Genomic DNA, 19459 nt, shown 5'->3' with positions numbered 1-19459 from the left:
CTATCTGCATATTTGTAGCAAATGTTTAGAGCTCAATCAATAGATTGAACCATAGGAGTTGTCTTGCCAATATAAATCCATTTTGAAATTTAACCAGAAGTTCTACTTCAAAATAGAAGTGGGAAAAAATAAAAAGCTGGGGAGTGGGAAGGAGGAAGGGCATGTAGAGATGAAAACATACATTTTCCCTTCTCCAAACAATCTGAAAAAGAGCCAGTAGAGATGAGTCTGGTCTCTATTTTTGATGAAGATACAGATAATCACATGCCATCACTATTCTCACAAATATCTGCAGTCCATCTCCTATCCTTTGGCCACCTTCAATACCATCAGTGGTAAACCACCACTTTCCTCATACCTGATGCTTTAATTTCCATTCAGCCCCACCCTCAAGTAACATACAACCTAAAATTTTTTTAAAAACCGTTAACTACTTTGGCCACCTCATGCGAAGAGTTGACTCATTGGAAAAGACTCTGATGCTGGGAGGGATTGGGGGCAGGAGGAGAAGGGGACGACAGAGGATGAGATGGCTGGATGGCATCACTGACTCGATGGACGTGAGTCTGAGTGAACTCCAGGAGTTGGTGATGGACAGGGAGGCCTGATGTGCTGCGATTCATGGGGTTGCAAAGAGTCGGGCATGACTGAGTGACTGAACTGAACTGAACTGAAGCAAATAAAGCTACAGGCAAACCACTCCCACCTTTCCATCCAACCAGATTATCACTCTGTAGCCACCCTATTTAGAAATTCTGGAGGCACTACCACCCTCTCTAATTTCTATTACTACTGAAAATAAACCGCATTTTAAGCATCAAAGCTTTCATTCAACTCTGATTGTAATCACTAACTGAAAATGTGTATAACTGTAACATTATTCCACTGGTAACAACTGCCTTTTCAAATCTCCTTTATAGGAAGCCAATGAATTTTTCTTAGCACATGGGGTTAGAGGAGCTGTACCCCCTTGCTCCCCACAGGTATTTCTAGACCATTCTAATTGATTCCAAACACCATCTTCTCTTCTGAAATGCATGCCATTAATTTCTGCTTCCTATGTGAAGTTCTCCTTGATTTCTTACCCTAGAAAAATTTCTCCTTCCCACTTAATTTTTACAACCAGGCAACAAATTCCTAAGTGGACAGGATATTTTATACAGCAAACTCCTAGCCTCTGAATCCCAATTTGTCAGTTGCTCTGTGTGGGCGTGGGGGGAGTGGGGGGCTGATATGGCTAATAAGGAAGTGGTGAAAACCAGGGATACTTGGAAACATAACTGGAAAAAGACTACACTATAATGTCTTCAGAGTAATGAAGTGGGGCAGGGGGGTGGGGGAGGGAGCGGGGGTGGATAAATTTTCTAAGTAAAACCAAGTCTTGAGCAGCAGAAGCACAAGAGGCACCAAGAATCTAGCCCCAAAACAAATATACACTATTTTTCAAAAGAAAACCCCAGAGTGTTCAAAATATAAACTGCCAACTTTTGAGGAATTAATCATGGGCTGCTACTAGAAAAAGCTATCTGCTCAGCAGAGAAGAAACTTGTTCCTAGGATTAAGAACCTTCTCATCCTCCACCAACCCCTTTCATTTCCAGGTAGTGCAAGTTTGATAAATATGTGCATATCCCCAAGAAAGACTTTTGACTTGCTGAGGTTCTTTGCCTTGGAACGTAATTTTCAGAGTTAGATTAGCCACATATTTCTATAACCTTGGCCCAAGAGTGCTTTGTACACAGTTCACCACCAAACAAAAACAAAATAAAACTTGCATAATTTGATCAATGAATTCACTAACAAACACCTCTCTCAGGAAGCCAAGAGGCCTGATAACAAAAGAATAACTGTAAGGAATGTTTGGAAATCCAAGTAAAGGCGACGAACACCTGTGTGAAATCTATCAGATACATTAATAAAACAAGTTTGAAAACTACTGACGCCAAGTGATGAAAACATGAGGGTTCATCAGAATTGTCTCTCTACTTATGTGTGTGTTTGGAAAAGTCCATAATCAAAACCTCATAAAAAATTAAGATAGAAACCAATTTGAAAAAGCTCTCAGAATTCCTCCTGTCTTAAATGACAATCAGATGAACTGAAACATAAGCTTAGCATGTCTAATACGTTCAGAGAACCTAAACAAATATAAATGAGTGGGAGGAAAAGCAAAACATAAAGCAGGCTTTTCTTTATTGAGGCCAGGTAAAGTCAGCTTTCTTTAAAGCATAAATTCAAAAGCTAGTTCCTTAGGTTGAGAAATGCAGGTCAGCATGGAACCACTGCTGCCAGACTGCACATAGAGAAGCAGCAACCGGTTGCAAACCTCCCTGTACTGCCCATTTCTTCTCTTTCATTAATTCTTTTTCCCAGCAAGACAGGGAGAGGGCAGTAGCTGGGGATAAAATTTCCTGACCAGCATTCTCCACCCACTTGCAATGCATTTGTCATGATCTACATCATCACACACTTGCAAAGTTATAAACTTAGTGGGTCATCCCTAAGCTTTGCAGGACACTGATGAGCTTAATACTAATCTACTCTTTAAAAAAAAGTGAAGGACAGGAAGGAGGGATGGAGAGGAGGAGGGGAGAGGGAGAAGAGTTTTCTCTTTTAAGGACAAATTTATAAGCAGAAAAATAACTACAATCTATAAAATATAAACAAAACTTTTACAAGGAAGTTCAGGAGCCATAAGTCAATGCTGCTTTCCTCTGATTATTAACCTATATATACACAGGTATATATATATATACACATACACACACACATACATATATATAGGTTAGTATATAGGTTAAAGTATAGGTTTATATATATTAACCTAAACTTTAAGACAGAAATCACAGATTGAGTTCAATTCCCTCATAAATTACAAAGATGAAATGTTTTACTTTTGCAGCAATAACAAATATAATTTTGTGGGGAGAAGGAAAGCATATTATTAAAATTTTTCCTGGTTAATTGTAATGACAGAATTTCCCCCTCTCCAAACAATACGGAGAAAAGTTCATTGTAAGATTCATAAGATTAAAACTATTTTAAAAGAAAGCAGAGAAATAAGATAGTAATTCACATTTTACATGGAACAATGCAAACCATTTTTAAATAGGTATTATGAACACTAATAACTCCAGCAATTAGCCCTTGAACATTTCCCAACAATAGGGGACACTAGGAATGAAGTTATAGTCATCATAGGTATATTTTTATCTTTCAGTAGGTGTTACTTTGTATAGTAGGTAAAAGCTACTATACTTTGTATAGGAGGTAAAAGCGCAAAAGAGCTTGTGTGTGCTGTATACAGAGCACTACTATAGGTTGTAATTTTCAGAAGCATATGAAATACATATATATGAAACCTCTCAGATGTATCATAAGCAATCCTTATATTTTGAAATCAATTTAAAATTACAGACAAACCAGAATGTAATGCTAAGATGATAGTACCAGAAAATCATAAGAACATACTCTAAAGAATAAAAATACACTTGGGAAATACAAAAATAAATCTATAGCCATCATACTAACTACATTGAAATACTTAGAAAATAAGCAGATTATAATATAAAACATATTTTAAATATATTCACAGGATAAATATGTCACTGGATGTGTGTTATAAATTGTAAAATTAACAAAAATCACCCTCAAATGTAAAATTTTGCTTATTATTAAAATATATCAATATTTTAAAATATTGATAAAATATTTAAACAGATCAAAACACACAGTATGGCCAAGTAAGGAAAGCAAACATATGATAATAGTGCAGGACATATTGATCCCTTTATCCCTGTCCCAGGGTAGACATCAAGAATCAACCAGTGCATTCTGTCTCTCTGAGCCTAAACAAAGCCCAGAATCACTTACAAAAAGAGCACTCAGAATAACCACTGCCAAGAGACCATAATGAAATATTAACTTACACCTATTTTATATTCCTAACCTAAGATTTGAGTGACTTGAAACATTAAAACAAATTTTTAGGCAATTTAGGAAATCCTTTTTAAATCAGAAACGATTATATCTTCATTCTATTTAGAATTCACTAAATCAAGAAATGGATTCCAATAATTTTTCCGCTTCAAAAGAGTTTCCATTGCTGAAACCACCACCACTAAACTAAATGAACTCAATGGCAAACTTAAATCCATTAGTAAGAAATAATAGAACATGTTACTCTCTCTTGAGGAAAGAAAGCACACTCTTTTGAGGGTGAGCTTTCACAGCTAACAGTGAACACTCTTGGCTGTTAATTAGCATAGTGATAAAGCAGAAAAAGTAATACTCTTCATTATTAGCAATACTTTCTCCCATTTTCTACTCATAAAGGCAGGGAAGTGATAAAGACATGAAGAGTCCTGGATTTTCATGGATCAACAACAAAATAAGGAGTAAAGGGTTGATTTCTGGCATTAGCAAAGATACCAAAGTCAACACTTACTTTTGCAAAGGCTTCAAAAATGTCAAAGGAAGGTGGCAGCTGAGAAGCATCCTGTATTTCTTCTCTCATGAAATGTTGAAATGTCAATGCAAGTTGCCTGAGGCCCTCTTTCTTATCTTCAGTCAGTTTGTTAATATCTTTTTTAAACAGAAAATAAATAGTACTATCATACAGTGAACTTTCAGTGGATAATTTTCAGGTATTCAGTGGTAGCTATTAAGCCAGATATTTCCTGCCCTAAATTTCACTCTAACAGAGATCAGATATTTGACAGAAAACAACAAAATTAATTAAAAAATAAATTTTTTTAAATGCCTATCTTTTAATTTTTTGACAGCTACAAATCATTATATACATGTTACCAGTTAAATTCTGCCAAATGTCATCTACAAAATAAGATCAAACACCTAGCAAAACAAAATACAGACACCCACATGAAAAAAACAGTAAAACCCAAATCAGTAATGATGTCTGTTAGCAGATGTCTGTTAACATCCTCCTGCACACATGCTCAAACCACCATAAATGCTTATTTCGTCAATGAATTTAAGCAGACTTTGTCATGAAACAATTTACAATCAGGACATGACTGATTACCGTTATCATTTTAAAGGCAAAAAACAAAAAACCCCAGAAAGCAAAAATTGACAAGTTTGGTTAAATAAGCTCAAATTGATGATATGTGTCAAGGAGAAAGTATATCAAGAAGAAAACATGATCAACCAAAGAAATCGCATCTTCAAGTTCTTTAAAGAATGAATAAACAAGATATATAAGGTTTCCATTCAAACAGAAGGAGAAAGTTCCAAAGCCAGTATCACTCCTTGAAAAACTCAGTTTCATTTATACCACAAAGGGTTGTGAAGGCTAAGAGTGCACAATTCAATTAATAACATTTGAGAGCACTTCACTTACGGCAGCACTGATGACACTGCTAGTGAGCAGGGCTACTGTTCATAGCAAAACTCACTTTAAGAGATGTTAATTATCTTCAGTAATATAACAAGAAAAAATGACTAATAAGTTCTCTATTAAAACTTGAAAACATAGATCAAGATGAACTACAGCATTACTCTGTTGCTCATGTCAGGTCTACATATTTTCTTTAAATTACTTGTGCAACAGAACAATTAAGCCAATGATTTCTTAAATAATAATTTATTATCATTGGCACTTAGGATTCCATAACCATAAATCTGTACTAGGTCATCTTATTTGTCTCCATCCAGAAATATTAAACTGTATAGCACATTTACTCCACAAGCTCTTGCTATTTTTGAGCTGAAGTCATTTGCAACTTCAATGAAGAGGATCTGTGCCAATATGAAAGAAAAATAAATCTTACATTCACTAAACACTCGGATGCAAAGCCTCTCAGTGTTCTCAGGGAGGTTGGCCACTGCCATGGTAGTTCAGGAGTTGAACAACACTCATTGCTGTCAGAGAGCCTCAGTCATCGGTACCTTCTATTTTCCATATTATCTAAAGGACCAGTGAACCTAAATGTTCCTTGGAGCTCCCCCATTCATATTACTGTTCCCTGACATCAAAAAGAAGCCAAGTGTGGAAGAAGAGAACAACAGAGGGGAAAATAGAAGTGAAATTATTTTGTCAGCTTGACTAAGGGTTACACTCTCCTCACTGCCTAACTTAAGACTCCTCTATGGCACTTCACAAACCCCTCTATGGCCAAAGCTATCCTGGAATAAATTAAATAAACTAATGTGTCAGTCTACATAAAAACTTGAAAAGGTCTGTTGCCTCACAAACAGAGACAGAAAAACAAAGGCAAAAATAAAGCAGCTCATCAGCTCAGCAAATAAATTACAGAACTTTTAAAATGCTGACAATCACTTACTTGACTCCAGATCATAAAACGAGTACAGTTTTTCTGATTCAGAGGGTGTTTCTTGCATCTGTGAAGAAAGAAGGAAAACACCAAAAACAATTTAAAGTGTTCCAATATATACATGAATACGTTTAGGTATCTTTAGATATTTAAATGCAAGTATGTCAAAAAGACAATTTTCTATATATTCTTTCTCTTCATCATGTTAAAATGTGTTGCAACTTGACCCACCAGTTTAATTTCTAAACACAAAATTCTTTTACAAAAAGTTTCCATACTTTTATTTTTTCCCCAGTTCTACCACTGACTTGTGTCATTGCAAGGATTTTATTATTAATTATTACAGAAAAGCAAAGATAGATGACTAAAAATGAGTTTATTACAAAATGTGCTACCTTGGGCATGTTACTTAACCTTGACTCAAGAGGAGTCAATTTCCTTATGTGAAACTCACATAAGAAGTAATGTATATCACTGAGTTGTTGTGGTATAAAATATGTTTAACATATAAAGCAATTAGCACATGGCCTGGAAATAAGTGCTCAATAGAAGGGAGTAATCATTATAACTACTCTTTATTACATTCTGACTCAGTAGTTTGGGGGTGGAGATTGAGAACTAGAACCTTGGGTGATTCTGAAGTAACCTATTCCTGCTCTAACAGTGGTTCTCTATCTTTTCAATATTAATAAAGTTGACAAAGTTCAGACTCAAATGTCATATTATTATACTTTTAATATCAAGTACTTAAAGGAATGCATAATAACAAAGTTGCTTTCAATTTACTAAAGCTTTGAAATTAATGTGTGTATTATTGAGTTGGTTCAATACAATATATACATTTGAAAACAGCAGTAAGTATATGTAACAGATGTTGTATAATCAGTCCAAAGACAATACCCATTTGGTATTCTAAATTCATCTTTTATTACTGATGTAGCTGATATAAACACTGCACCGGTTTTAGGTATATACTTTTACATTTTTAAAAATCCCTATAAAATTTTATTGCCAAAAAAGTTAATAAACAACAGGACAGAATAGAGCTGAAGCTTGCAATAAAGAGATACATGCTAAAGCCTGGGAAAAACAAAAACTGGAAGCTATTCCCCAAAGAGTGATTTCATAGAATCCACTAGTCACTTTGGCAAGGTAGGAAAAGGGATGGGAGAAACAATTTCAACGGATGTTAGCTTTAAAAAAAAAAAAAAAACACTCTTCCTTGAATCATCTAATTAAAATCTCACTTAAAGAAGCAACCCCAAAAATGATATACTTGCCCTGTGCATTAGTTCTCAGTACAACAACAATAAAGGCAATGTAACAGGAATCACTAACATCTCATGCCCCAAACATAGGACCTTATGTCTCCACTCCTAACAGAACACATACAGGGCCTTCAAAAAGGGGGCCATGCACTTCATCGCTGCCACCAATGTTGTGATTAATAGAAAATAGCAAGTTTTGTCTTAAGGTACTCCCTGGAATCATCCACCTTGTACTTTAATAAAGATTTAAATTTAGCCTTAAATATGAATACTACATGCAATTGCAAGTGCTTATGTTAAGTTAAAACCCAAGCATATTTTGCAAGTTTTATACTCACAAGTTTGAAAACAACTCTGCCAAGTAGTCGGACAGAGTCAGGAGGATATCTGGGTTTGCAGCTTTTAAGGCATTTGCATTCTCGCTTGTGGTCCTGCCAAGCTTTTTTCTGTTAAGACAAGAGTGAGGAGGGCATACAAGACATAAAAATTTAACTTTCGTTTATATGGGTTTTGAATGTTGAGAGTCATCAACATTAACTTAATTTTAATAGCCTAAATATAAGTGCAAATAGAAAAGGAAAGCAATATTCTAATACTATTACTGATCCAGGATTTAGTATGCAATTACCAAGCATGGACATCAAAGGCTTCCATTTCACCTTTATCCTTTATTTGCCCCGTGGTTATTACCTGGCTGGTAGCATCCAAAGAAAGAATGATTATGTCTTTCTTAATAATTCATAAGATAGTCTCTTAGGTGATTAAATAGGATTCCTTAATAGACAGTGATTTTGAATACAAAAAGAAAACATCACTCCAAATTAGAAAATAAAACACATGGTTCAGAAAAATCAAAACAGGACAGATAGCTATCTGAATTTCTGTGCTGCTATAGTAAGTACAGAAATATCAGCAGGGCTAACAACATTTTAAAAAATAGAAAAATCCTTTTGTTTTTTAAGATAACATAGAAAGGAGTTATTAGCTGAAATGACCGAAGGCTATTTTTACTCAGAACAGTCTTGGTTTATTTATGTTGTCCTGGCCTAATTATTAACATTCTGAAATGTTAATGGTTGGGATTGCACAGTCACTTAGCCCAGAGTCCTAGCCATGGCTGGTGGGGTGAAGAGACCACAGAGCTAGTTACCAATATCAAAACGCGAGGAGGGAGAGGACTAGATGGACAGACATTGTCCTCGAGTCTGAAATGCCATGACTCCCTTTATAGGGGATTGCTTCTATATGGAAATATAATCCAGAGTGTCTAATATTTAACCCTGGTGAGAGGGAGACCACTAGACCAAATATCTAATATTTCTTTTCCAAATGAGAGCTGTAAGTCCTACCTCTGACATGCTTCATGCTCACATTGTCTTCTTTCAGAGATTATAAATCTGCTTCCCAGATGCTGGGCCTATGAAATCCCCCTATATGAGGTCTCTCTTTTCCACTTAATAGCACAACATGCAGCATAACCAAAACAGTAGCTGCAGCTACTCTGAAGCTGTGACTCAGATTCAAGTTCAAGCCAGCATTTTGCTCAGAAAGACTGCCTGTGCCAGGTTGCTGGGTGAAGGCACGGTTTGTCTACCACTAACTCGTAGTAAACCAAACCTTGGAGACATTGTTTACAAGGGGTACATCATTTCTTTTATCAACTCTACTCACAATTGCCTCATTTCATTCCTTCTTATTCACTATGGCAATGCTCTTAATGTGATTTTTTTTAATAAGTATTTATACTTTGTCTGTGTGTGCTCAGTCGCTCATTCGTGTTCAACCCTTTGCAACCCCATGGACTATAGCCAGCCAGGCTCCTCTGTCCATGGGATTCTCCAGGCAAGAAAACTGGAGTGGGTTGCCATTTCCTACTCCAGGGGATCTTCCCAGGGATGGAAACTGCATCTCTTGCATCTCCTCCATTGGCTGGTACATTCTTTACCACTGTGGAACCAAGGAAGCCCCATTTATACTTGCCTCATTTCCAAATAAAAATGAGTATTTCAAAGAGAGGTGCATATGAGATAAGATTGTAAAATTAGAAACAAAATGTAATGTTAAGATTATGGGGAAAAAAGTATTCTAGCATTACTTAGCATTCTACAGTGTGTTAGATATATGGCTGAGCCATTAAAAAATATTTCACTTGATTTTCACAATAATCCAAATGGTAGATATTATTCTTATATTAAAGATGATGAAAGTAAGGCTCAAGAGCTGGAATCTAACTACCAAGCTACATAAATATACAGAGAGAGAGTATAAATTCTTAGTAAGCTAAACAGGAGAGAGAAGTAACGATCATGCTTGTGCACTCCATTTATATGAGCTGCCTTACGGGCAAAGCAAAAGAAATCATAATTCTCATCTGACAGAAGAGAAAAACACATAGATTTACCAAGTACTAAATCACAGGAGGGATTTATTCCAAGAATGCTAATCAGTATACTGGACAATGTCGTTGACAATAGCTCACAACACAATGGCCTTTCATAGACCTGCTTCTAATGTCAACAGAATATAACTCAGTGAAAGAAAAGATTTCTATTGCTCAGGGGGCTAATCGTGGACTACAATTAACAAGTATCAATGTGCTGTAAGATCCCTAAAATTAATATGGCTACACTGTCAAATAAGTTTGAAAAACATTTCATACTGTAGAACCTGCTTAGAGATTCAAAATATTTTTAGCCTACTAAAAGTTCTAAAATGTCCTGTATTTAAGAAATAAATAAGTTAATACAGAGTTTCCTGTTACTGTTATTGCCATCCTTTGGGAAGCCAGGTTGGAGTATACGGACTCAGAGATACCTATACACTTTCTTTCCTTCAGCTGGTCTATGAATGAGGGTGGGTAAGCAAACAAATTCACAGTCATTCTCACTGACAGGAAACTAGAGCATGGATATTTTTGATTATTGATTGAGGAGAGAACCATAACTTTGGTGCAAGAGTCTACATTTGATATTGAAAGTGTCTGGCTGGAAAAGAACTGCAATTAGTAAAATAAGGCTGAGATAACTGATTAAATGATCTTAAGAGCAGATTTTAATTGACACTTTAAAACTATTAGAGATCACCCATAACTTTCATGTTAAAACCTCCAGTTTTGAGCAGCTCAGCCTTCTGGAAGCTTACCAGGGAAAGGAAACTACAACGTGTACCCCAGGTAACAAACCAACAGATCTGTTAGACGACATTAATTAGAATGAAGCTTCTAAATTGTAGAAAGCTCTTGTCAAAAATGACTTTATTTCTTTAACATAATTAAAGTTAGTTTTTATTCTCAGCAATAATTAGAAAGTAGACAGTATATCTCTTCAGGCTATTCCTAGATCATTGCACAAAAACGCTGGACACGTACTTATTTTCCCACTTGCTTCAGCAAAAAAAAAGAAGTTCATTATTTTCATCTTAAACCAGATCTATATAAATATGGAAGGTAATCATACCACTAGAAACCATGATACTAAAAACCATGTTTTTAAAACATTAATTGTAGGCTTACCATAGGCTTACTAATAGAAACAAACCACAAGAAAAGGTTTAAAACAAAATCTTCTAAGCAACTGCATTTGACTTTGAAGAAAACCTCACAATCATACAAAAACATTAGGCATTATCTTCCCTTTACAAACTTTAACCATGGAGTGCAGCTCGCCAGGTTCCTCTATCCATGGAATTCTACAGGCAAGAATACTAGAGTGGGTAGCCATTCCCTTCTCCAGGAGATCTTCCCAACCCAGGGATTAAACCCGGGCCTCCCACATTGCAGGCAGATTTTTTACCATCTGAGTCATCAGATGGAGGCCTTAAGGACATGTTGCATAAGGACATATACACATTACATACCTGCTGCTGCTGCTGCTAAGTCACTTCAGTCGTGTCAGACTCTGTGCAACCCCAGAGACGGCAGCCCACCAGGCTCCCCCGTCCCTGGGATTCTCCAGGCAAGAACACTGGAGTGGGTTGCCATTTCCTTCTCTAATGCATGAAAGTGAAAAATGAAAGTGAAGTCGCTCAGTTGTGTCCAACTCCTAGAGATCCCATGGACTGCAGCCGACCAGGCTCCTCCGTCCATGGGATTTTCCAGGCAAGAGTACTGGAGTGGGGTGCCATTGCCTTCTCCGCATTACATACCTACCCCTTCTCAAAAATAAGCCCTCGATCTACTTTTTTCATTTTCTTCTATTACTACAAATACAGGGTACAACTAAGATTTTATTCACAACACTAACTGTAATGCTTTCTGTTCTCATGGTTGAAAATCAACAATAAAGTATAATAAGCACAAATTAACATGAAAGACAAAGGAAATTAAAATAGTGAATTAAGAAACAAAGGCGAAACCAGAATTGAAAGAGACACATGTACCCCTATGTTCATCGCAGCACTGTTTACAATAGCCAGGACATGGAAGCAACCTAGATGTCCATCAGAACATGAATGGATAAGAAAGCTGTGGTACATATACACAATGGAGTATTACTCAGCCATTAAAAAGAATGCATTTGAATCAGTTCTAATGAGGTGGATGAAACTGGAGCCTATTATATAGAGTGAAGTAAGCCAGAAAGAAAAACACCAATTCAGTATACTAATGCATATATATTGAATTTAGAAAGATGGTAATGATAATCCTGTATGCGAGACAGCAAAAGAGACACAGATGTATAGAACAGTCTTTTGGACTCTGTGGGAGAGGGCGAGGTAGGATGATTTGGGAGAATGGTATTGAAACATGTATAATATCATATGTGAAACGAATCGCCAGTCCAGGTTCCATGCATGATACAGGATGCTCGGGGCTGGTGCACTGGGATGACCCAGAGGGATGGGATGGGGAGGGAGGTGGGAGGGGGGTTCAGGATGGGGAACACGTGTACACCCGTGGCAGATTCATGTTGATGTATGGCAAAGCCAATACAATATTATAAAGTAATTAGCCTCCAATTAAAATAAATAAATTTATATTTTAAAAATGAAAAAAAAAAGAAACAAAGGCAAGGAGAGAAGAATTTTAGATAGGGCAAAAAAGAAATTAAGACGTCTTTGACTCAACTCCATGCATAAGTACATGTATGACTCAAAAACAACTTCAGAGTATATACATTTTCATATGGTTTATAGCATTTATATTGATTCAGCACATAAACTGATAAACTGAACCCAGTGGTTTTCAGTGGGAGTAATCCTAATCTTGGGAGTTGTATGGGCATTTTATTGGGGGTATTTTTGTTTCACACAATGCTTGGGGAGCACCATGGGCACTTAGCAGTCAGGAGCCAGAAATGCTAGACATCCTGCATAAGACTGTCCCATACAATGAAGAACTGTTCCAAATCCAACAGGACTTGTAAATGTCTGATCAGACTTTCTAGAAAGGTGACAAACTTATTCATAGTTATCTGAGCCTAGAAGTAAACCTCCTTTGTTTATACAAAGACATTTTTATGTAGTTTTAATATCACTGAATTCTCCAGGGAAATTAAGGTAAGATTGCATTTAAGAATTAAATGCTACAATTATTCAATATTTCACAAAAGCATATCACTGAAGCCAAAAACAGCTTTGGTATGTGTGTTAACCAGCAAAACACATTTTCTGATGTGCATTTTGCAACTTCCCTTTTCACAGTGACTCTGTACAGGTACAAGTATGTGACTTCTTAATTACGTCTTCTAGTCTAGTCACACCTGAGCACTTACACACAAAAGTATGCATTATTTTAAGTTATTTTAATGTTCATTCTCCTTTATGTTCCAGTTATGGCATTTATACTGATATTGAATGTTGAAATATGTAACTAGGTAGACTGTATTACCTAAGAAATTTCATTTGAAGATAGTAGAGAGAACAATAAAATAACTGTCTTAGAAAGATGGAGTTAGGCCTGAAAGAGCTGAAAACCCCAGATCTAGAACATTGCTACAGTTACACATCTAACACACACATAAGAAAATATTTTAAAATACACAGCCTGGGACACATCCCACAGAGTCTCACAGTATTGCTGAGATAGAATCGGATGTCTAAATTGTTTTTAATCACTGCGCCAGATTTCATGTGCAGCCAACGCTGAAAAACCACTGAGCTAGGCTAAATTAAAAAGGAGGTCACCAAACATACAAGATAGATTAAAACTGTAAAATACTATTCTATACTTATAGTTAAACTATTGTCTTACAGGAATTAACATTTTTATAATAATGAGGTGGGAAAGAGTTTCTAAAGCAGGACATTAAACCTAGACACCATAAATGAAAAGATGTATATGCTAACAACATAAAAATAAATAACTTGTATATCAGAAAGAAGAAAACCTAATACCTCAAATATGGTTGAAAATAAAGAACTAGGAAAACAAAATCTAAACTATGTATATGATAGTGTTAAATGTCTCCAAAATACAAGGAGGTCTTATAGAATAAATAAGAAAAGGGTGAATATTTCCATAAAATTGGGGGAAAAAACTGAAAGACATGAAGAGAAAATTCATGCCTAAAAAAGAAATGCCAATAAACCAAAAACACCAAGAAAAAAACAGTGATCAAAGAAATGCTAATAGACACAAAATATCATAGGTGACCCATTAGTGTGCTAAAGAAAAATGAAAATAACTGTATTCAAACGTTTCTAGGGTGTAAGCAAGTGAGGACTCTCTAACTCATCATTAGAATTATAAGTTTCCCTAATCTTTCTGATGAGTGTTTGGTAGAGAACATCAGAATTTTTAAAGTGCATTTTGCTGGCATAGAAGTAATACTTATAATGTGATTAACCCTAATTAAAATGATACATTGTCACCCTGTTTATTTAACTTATATGCAGAGTACATCATGAGAAACACTGGACTGGAAGAAACACAAGCTGGAATCAAGATTGCCGGGAGAAATATCAATAACCTCAGATATGCAGATGACACTACCCTTATGGCAGAAAGTGAAGAGGAACTCAAAAGCCTCTTGATGAAAGTGAAAGTGGAGAGTGAAAAAGTTGGCTTAAAGCTCAACATTCAGAAAACGAAGATCATGGCATCCAGTCCCATTACTTCATGGGAAATAGATGGGAAACAGTGGAAACAGTGTCAGACTTTATTTTTCTGGGCTCCAAAATCACTGCAGATGGTGACTGCAGCCATGAAATTAAAAGACGCTTACTCCTTGGAAGGAAAGTTATGACCAACCTAGATAGCATATGCAAAAGCAGAGACATTACTTTGCCAACAAAGGTTCGTCTAGTCAAGGCTATGGTTTTTCCTGTGGTCATGTATGGATGTGAGAGTTGGACTGTGAAGAAGGCTGAGCGCTGAAGAATTGATGCTTTTGAACTGTGGTGTTGGAGAAGACTCTTGAGAGTCCCTTGGACTGCAAGGAGATCCAACCAGTCCATTCTGAAGGAGATCAGCCCTGGGATTTCTTTGGAAGGAATGATGCTAAAGCTGAAACTCCAGTACTTTGGCCACCTCATGCGAAGAGTTGACTCATTGGAAAAGACTCTGATGCTGGGAGGGATTGGGGGCAGGAGGAGAAGGGGACGACAGAGGATGAGATGGCTGGATGGCATCACTGACTCGATGGACGTGAGTCTGAGTGAACTCCGGGAGTTGGTGATGGACAGGGAGGCCTGGCGTGCTGCGATTCATGGGGTCACAAAGAGTCGGACACGACTGAGCGACTGAACTGAACAGAACTGAAATGATATACATAAATAAGCTGAAGAATGCTCACTGTAGATTTGTTAAAATATTAGAAAATTGGCACTAATTTTCCAGTTTTTCCTATAAGAAAAAGCCAATTTTGTTCTTCCCTGTATAGTTTCCCAATACTGTTATCTTTTACAAATATCATACATTATATTTATAACTAGAAGCAAACATAATTATCTTTCTTATATCTAGTAATGGTGATTCAGGGGGAAGCATTTTTATATGAAAGAGAAAGAAGTAAAATCACTATTAATAAACACAACTTCTTAACGTTTGTTTATTTTGGAAAACCTGGTTGTAACTCCAATAATCTCTTAAATGTATTAATTTTTAAATATTAAAAAACACTTCAATAAATTCTTTTATAACAGCAAAGAAATTTTTCGTAACACAAAGAATAAGTAAACTCACCAATTTTTAAATATTATTATTTTATTTTTGAGCTCCCCATGTGGCACTAGTAATAAAGAACCTGCCTGCAAATGCAGGAGATGCAAGAGATGCAGGTTCGATCCCTGGGTCAGGAAGATCCCCTGGAGTAGGAAGTGGCAACCCACCTCCAGTATTCTTGCCTGGGAAATTCCATGGACAGAGGAGCCTGGAGGGCTAAGTCCATGGGGTCATAAAGAATTGGACACGACTGTATCATGCAATAGATATCTGATGATTTATTCTAAAATAAGTACCATTTAGGAGATATAATTTACTATATATTTATCACTGTTTATTTTAAATTTAGGCCATCCAAAAAGAAGATCAGAAAAATCCCTAACAATTCTTGCTTTGACCAGTCTGAGATGGTCTTGATTGCTTAATTACGAAAGGAGAGGATTGATGAAATGTTAGGACAGAAAGAGAAAATCCATTTATTTCTTCTTTCTTACACAAAATAACCTTTATGCTATTATCGTAATGTTTTCCTCCCTGAGTTGGACACGAAGCCACTACAGCTCAATAACCTGTTTAAAAACTATTTAACATTTAATTTTGGTTGGATTAAATACTCATTTCAGGGCAGCTTATTATTTTGTGGGATAGCATGTGGGAAGGGTCAATATATATTGAGCCCAGCCTGGGTAAAATACATCTAGTTTACAACTAAGGGCTCACTAGACATTTATTCTGTAACTGGACTGTATTCAGTCATCTCTAAGGCAGCTTCTCAATGGCAAAAAAAAAAAACAAAAAAAACCCTATGATTCTGTAATATCCATTTCTAACAAATATGTGAATTACGTCAAAAAAGCATGAAACCTCTTTGTGCATGCATGCTAAGTAAGCTTCAGTTGTGTCGACTCTTTGCAACCCTATGGACTGTAGCCAGCCAGGCTGCTCTGTCCATGGGATTCTCCAGGCAAGAATACTGGAGTGGGTTGCCATGGCCTTCTCCAAGAGATATTCCCAACCCAGGGACTGAACCCATGTCTCTAACGTTTCCTATATTGGCAGGCGGGTTCTTTATCACTAATACCATATGGAAAGCCCCTGAAATCTCCTCATGTGAGACTTATGAAAATCTGGAATGGTATTTTCCTCAGATTTGGGGTCATTTAAAGATGAAGGAAATTGGCTTAAACTGTGGAAAAAAGAAAATGAATTCTTTTAAGCCAGCTTATTCAACAAGTTCATTTGTAATTGATAACCACTGTTAGCTTAAATTAATAACCATTAATATGCACAATCATCTACAGTTTGTCTCCCAGGAGCAAAACTTAGGATATTTGAGTTGCCATGAGACTTGCAGGAAAGAAAGAAGACCCAAGTATTCCATTCACTTGCAACCTCTTAATGGCAAATAAATAATATCTTCTTCATGCTTCAAATGTAGTATACTAATGAACTGCAGGTTGACAGATGTCTGAAGACCTGAAAAGCCGGAATCTGGGAAAAGAAAACTGGAAAGCTAAGCAGTCTGTGTAACAAGCTACCGCTGACTGACAAGTATTGATTAAAATCTTGCATAAATTCTCCTTAGAGCACGCTAGAGACCTCGTGAGAGACATTAGACTTATCACTTTAAAAGCTTTCTGGATGCTGTATCAAATGTAGAACAAGAATGCCTTCCCACAGCCTTATCACACTAGACAGATAGGGCCAAATACAAAGACCGAGTAAGGCAAGGGGATGGTTACAGGGCAAGAAGTCGACAAAACTAATAAATAATTACTCCTTAGGAAAATGGGGATTACAGTCTCCTGGTTAATTAAGGAATCTCGTAATAAATAACAACATGTGTCCCAAAGTAAGTCAATCACCATCTAGTACAAGGTTCAGGTCAAATCCATTCTGACACCTATTTTTGGAAAGTTTTATTGAAACAGCCACATTCACAGTTCACACTCACTCTTTTCATACTACAACAACAGAGTTGAAGAGCTGTGACAGAAATCTTATAATCCACAAAGCATGCACAAGGGGGTTTCATGCCTTTTGGACATAATTCACATATTTGTTAGGAATGGATATTACAGAATCATAGATGTTTTATCATTGATAAAAAGTAAAAAAAATATTTATTATCTGGCCCTCCACCAAAAAAGTTTGTCAACCTCTGACCTACTGAGAGGTCATATCAAGATGGAATGATGCAATTGATACATTTTATCTGAAAGGGCAAAATAAATAATTCTCTACACACTTCCAATTTTCCTTGAAAGAAATCTCCATGCTAGATTAATTGAAATGTCAGTGCTGAGTTCTAGTGGAACATGGCAGATGGGCACATGCATTTTATCTCCCCAACACAAGTAATCTATCATGTTTTTAACTCCCAAAGTAAACCAGAAGGGCCATCAGTGGATGAAGGCTTTAACCTCTTTTCTGTAGGTCAGAAAGTGAGGATAAAAGGACAGGCTAAAGAAACAGGGCAAACGAGGCTGCCTCAGAGTGGCAGGTAAGTTTTTGACTTAGTTACCTTCAAAATCTTCAACTCCTGCCAAGCAGAACTCCAGCAAGAATCCGGAATTGAAGACGATGTATGGGGCAGAGAATGGGATTAAGGAGTGACTGAAAAAGAAAGTATTAACCAGAAGTCTCTACACAACAGAGTCCCAAAACAGCTCCTTACTACTGGCATGATTTTGAGTAAGTTGTAGAGTTGAATGCAATGCTAAAATTATCTCTGATCCAGATCACTGCTTTTACTTTCTGCTTGGTCTTCCTTCCCTCATGCTTACTCCCTTATAAGGGTTTCCTCAAACAGCAGTCTCATTCTTTGAGTGGCTTAAAGTTATGATCACTTTATTAGAGAGGAATAAATAAGATCTATGCATGCTTAATAGTTGTGGAGTGAACAATATTTTTTAAAGAATACATTAACATATAATTATATTACAATAAAATGTGCCCATTCAAGAGTATAGTTTGATGTGAACAACATCAAAATTAAGATATAGAATGTTATTACTTCCAAAAGTTCCTTTGTGGGCCTTCACATTCAAGCCCTCCATCCCCAACAACCAAAGATATGGTCTCCATTATTACAGACTAGTTGTGCCTGTTCCAGAACACACTACTACTCTCCATCTGGCTTTATCGCCTCTGTAAAAAGTTTCTGAGATTCAGTCATGTTGATGCTTGCTGCATGCATCACCAGTTGTTGTCTATGGCTGAGAAATAGTAAATGACATGTGTATCTATGTGTATACACACGTGCACACACAAATACAAATACACACACACCTACCTAGGAGTAGAATGCTAGGTTAGTTGGTAAGTACACATTTAACACTTTTAGAAGGTACCATACTTTTCCAAAGCAGTTATAACATCTCACATTCCCACCAGCAGAGTATGAGGCTCTAGTTCTTCTACTTCCTTGATAGCACTTGGTATCATCGGTCTTTACCATTTTAGCCATTCTAGTGGGTATATAATGGTATCTCATTGTGCTTTTCATTTTCATTTCTCTAATGACTAATGATATTTAAGCCTTTTTTCTGTATATCTCACTGAAGTGTCTATTCAAATCTTTTGTCCACTTTTCTGGATTACCTTACTATTGAATTGCAAGCACTGTTTAAAAATTACAGATACAACTCTTTGGTCGGATATATATGAATTACAAACATTTTCCCCAGCTTGTGGCTTGCCTTTTCAACTTTGCTCTAGTCCACTTTATCCATATGTCTTATATAGTTAGTGCTTTCTGTGTCCAGCCTGAAAAACTTGACCTAGAAAATTCAA

The 19459-nt window shown here is 36.4% G+C and overlaps 1 protein-coding gene across 2 annotated transcripts in view; it reads right to left on the bottom strand.

Annotated features, from left to right (window-relative positions):
- SMYD3 (SET and MYND domain containing 3) overlaps nt 1–19459 on the bottom strand; it is a 739559-nt gene that overhangs the window by 543966 nt on the left and 176134 nt on the right. For both annotated transcript variants that reach the window (XM_019976597.2, XM_070768088.1), the window contains exons 3-5: nt 7902–8009; nt 6305–6362; nt 4447–4583 (exon numbers count right to left, since the gene is read on the bottom strand). In XM_019976597.2, the coding sequence (XP_019832156.1) occupies nt 4447–4583; nt 6305–6362; nt 7902–8009 (303 nt within the window). The remainder of the gene's footprint in view (nt 1–4446; nt 4584–6304; nt 6363–7901; nt 8010–19459) is intronic.

The sequence above is a fragment of the Bos indicus genome, chromosome 16, assembly GCF_029378745.1.
Source record: "Bos indicus isolate NIAB-ARS_2022 breed Sahiwal x Tharparkar chromosome 16, NIAB-ARS_B.indTharparkar_mat_pri_1.0, whole genome shotgun sequence".
NCBI lineage: Eukaryota > Metazoa > Chordata > Mammalia > Artiodactyla > Bovidae > Bos > Bos indicus.
Note: the sequence above shows the minus strand (reverse complement) of the source record. Positions and strands in the feature narration are given on the sequence as shown.